Here is a 2,752-nt window from a genome sequence, read left to right on the forward strand (position 1 = left end):
TCATGGATGTGGTGAGGAAAGACATGCAGGTAGTTGGTGTAAAAGAGGCAGATGTAGAGGACAGGGTGGTATGGAGACAGATGATCTGCTGTGGCGACCCCTAATGGGAGCAGCCGAAAGAAGAAGAAGAAGAAGAAACAAAAATGATTTAAAGAAATTTCGTGAAGTTCATTACTTCAGCATGAATATACACATATGGAAAGTATAACATAAATAAAAAAACTCCTCCACCTTCTCCAGCTCTTCTCCCTGCAACCACACAACTCCACTGCCCTCCCTCTCATTCACACACATGTGTCTTACTCCTACTGAGTTTCATTCCCCTTCTCTCCAGCGCATATCTCCACCTCTCCAGGCTCTTCTCAACCTGCTCCCTACTCTCACAACAAATCACAATATCATCCGCAAACATCATAGTCCAGGGAGACTCCTGTCTGACCTCGTCCATCAACCTGTCCATCACCACTGCAAACAGGAAGGGGCTTAGGATCCTTGATGCAGTCCAACCTTCACCCTAAACCAGTCTGTCGTTTTTTCATTCATATTTTTCATCTTTACATTATAAAAGCTTTATTATAATTCAACCACACCTTTATTGTCTCTTTATTTAGTCTCTTACTGATGCTCTCTCTGAATCTAGGATACTGGTCCATGTTACCCTAAGTCCAATTCGCCTGGGCATTCAAATAAGCCACGAGGTGCTGACTCGTGGCGCTACATAATGCTTCCTCCTCCCATTTTGCCATGAAAATGTTGGCATAAGAGGGAGCAAATCGTTTGGCCATTGCCGTTCCTTTAATTTGTAAGAAGTGTTCTGAATTCTGAACAGACTCGTAGCTTCCTGTGACGTAGCTTCCTGTGTTTGACTTGTTTGCCGCGAGTTACGTGTTTGTATCTCTCTCGGCGTCTTTCAAACAAACTTTGCTATCTATCCATCCGTTTTTCCTCTTTTAATAATCCTTAATTGTTTTTGTCTTCCTGACTTGTGCCTGTAGTTAGTTAACTCGACTATAACTAGTGTTGTTTATATTTATTTTCTCTCACTCACATCTCTGTATAATAAATCTGTTCGTGACGATAAGCACTATGCCGGTTGTTTGTCTGCATTCGAGCACAGGTGAGGACTCGTTCGAGTTGCAAACGGTGGCGTTGGAGATGGAGGCATTGGAGAAACAGATTCGCGAGCTGCATGTAAAGCATGACCGGCTGCGAGAGCGGAAAGCGGCGCTGGAAACATCCCGGGCGGACGCGCACTCATCCCAGGTAAACTCCCGGGTTGAACCCTAACCTAAGGCTTCTGTGCCCAGGCCCAGCGCACCTACAACTCCGGCACCGGTGCAACATGGACCCTGGATGCGGCCGCGGCGGAAGAGACAAGCCAAGCCCCGATCGAGGACGTCTCCACCTCCACCACCGGCCTTCGAGATCTCGACCGAGAACCGCTTCGTCCCCCTCCGCGAGACGGAACGCGACACTGTTATTCTCGGAGATTCCATCGTCCGGCATGTCCGCGCTACCCGAGCTAAAGGTAAGGTGCACACTCGCTGTTTTCCTGGTGCTCTTGTTCTGGATGTCGCTGCGCAGGTACCCGCGATCCTGAACGAGAACTTCGGAGCGGTTGTTCTCCATGCCGGATCAAACGACACCAGGCTGTGGCAAACGGAGATCTTAAAGAGGGACTTCAGGATCCTGGTGGAGACGGTACGCAGCACATCACCCACAACGAGGATTATAGTGTCAGGACCTCTTCCCACTTACCAGCGAGGGGCTGAGAAGTTTAGTAGACTTTTAGCACTAAATGAATGGTTACAGTCATGGTGTCGAGAACATAAACTTCTCTTTGTTAATAACTGGAACTGTTTCTGGGAGCGTCCTAGGTTCTTCCGCCCTGATGGCCTGAACCCCAGCAGAGTTGGAGCAGCAGTGCTATCAGATAACATCTCTAGGATACTTCACACCATCTGACTGGTAAGACATCAAAAAATCTTCAACTATAAGAACACGCATACTACAGACCAAATAGTTACAAGTTCACACACAGCCCAGTTTATAGAAACCATATCTATTCCTCGGGTAGTAAAACCAAGAATTACATACACAAGATCCAGAAATAATCTTATTGCAGTTAAAACTGAAAAATGCCAGATAAACAAACACAACAAAGTTCTAAAGTTCGGTCTTTTAAACATTAGATCACTTGCACCCAAAGCACTGATTGTAAATGAGATGATCACAGAGAATAATCTCGATGCACTCTGTCTCACTGAGACCTGGATTAAACCAGGTGATTATATGGGTCTAAACGAGTCGACACCGTCAGGATATGTTTATAAGCATGAGCCCCGTCAGACTGGTCGTGGGGGGGGTGTAGGAACCATTTATAGTGCTTCTCTTAATGTTAGTCAGAGATTAGGATTCAGCTTTAAATCATTTGAAGTGCTCGTTCTTAAAATTGCACTTTCAGACATGCACAGAAAACTCGCTCTGGTCACTGTGTACAGACCCCCAGGGCCCTACGCTGATTTTCTTCATGAGTTTGCTTGTTTTCTCTCAGACCTCTTGATCAGCTTTGATAAAGTGCTGCTTGTAGGAGATTTTAATATTCATGTAGATGATGAAAACGATGCCCTAGGATTATCATTTGTCGATTTACTAAACTCTTTTGGAGTTAAACAAAACGTCACCAGACCAACCCACATTTTTAACCACACACTAGACTTAATAATATCCCACGGAGCAGACGTCACTGATA

At 45.6% G+C, this 2,752-nt stretch overlaps 1 protein-coding gene across 1 annotated transcript; it reads left to right on the top strand.

The window, feature by feature from the left end:
* The first annotated feature begins 1,310 nt into the window (after positions 1–1,310).
* LOC310725623 (uncharacterized protein) lies at positions 1,311–2,456 on the top strand. Its single transcript, XM_083540618.1, has 2 exons — positions 1,311–1,701; positions 1,878–2,456. Exons 1-2 carry the CDS (start codon positions 1,354–1,356, stop codon positions 1,890–1,892), a joined length of 363 nt encoding a protein of 120 aa, XP_083396744.1. The 5' UTR covers positions 1,311–1,353; the 3' UTR covers positions 1,893–2,456.
* Positions 2,457–2,752: the final 296 nt, after the last annotated feature.

This window comes from Silurus aristotelis (genome assembly GCF_946808225.1).
Source record: "Silurus aristotelis genome assembly, chromosome: 4".
NCBI classification, from domain to species: Eukaryota; Metazoa; Chordata; class Actinopteri; order Siluriformes; family Siluridae; genus Silurus; species Silurus aristotelis.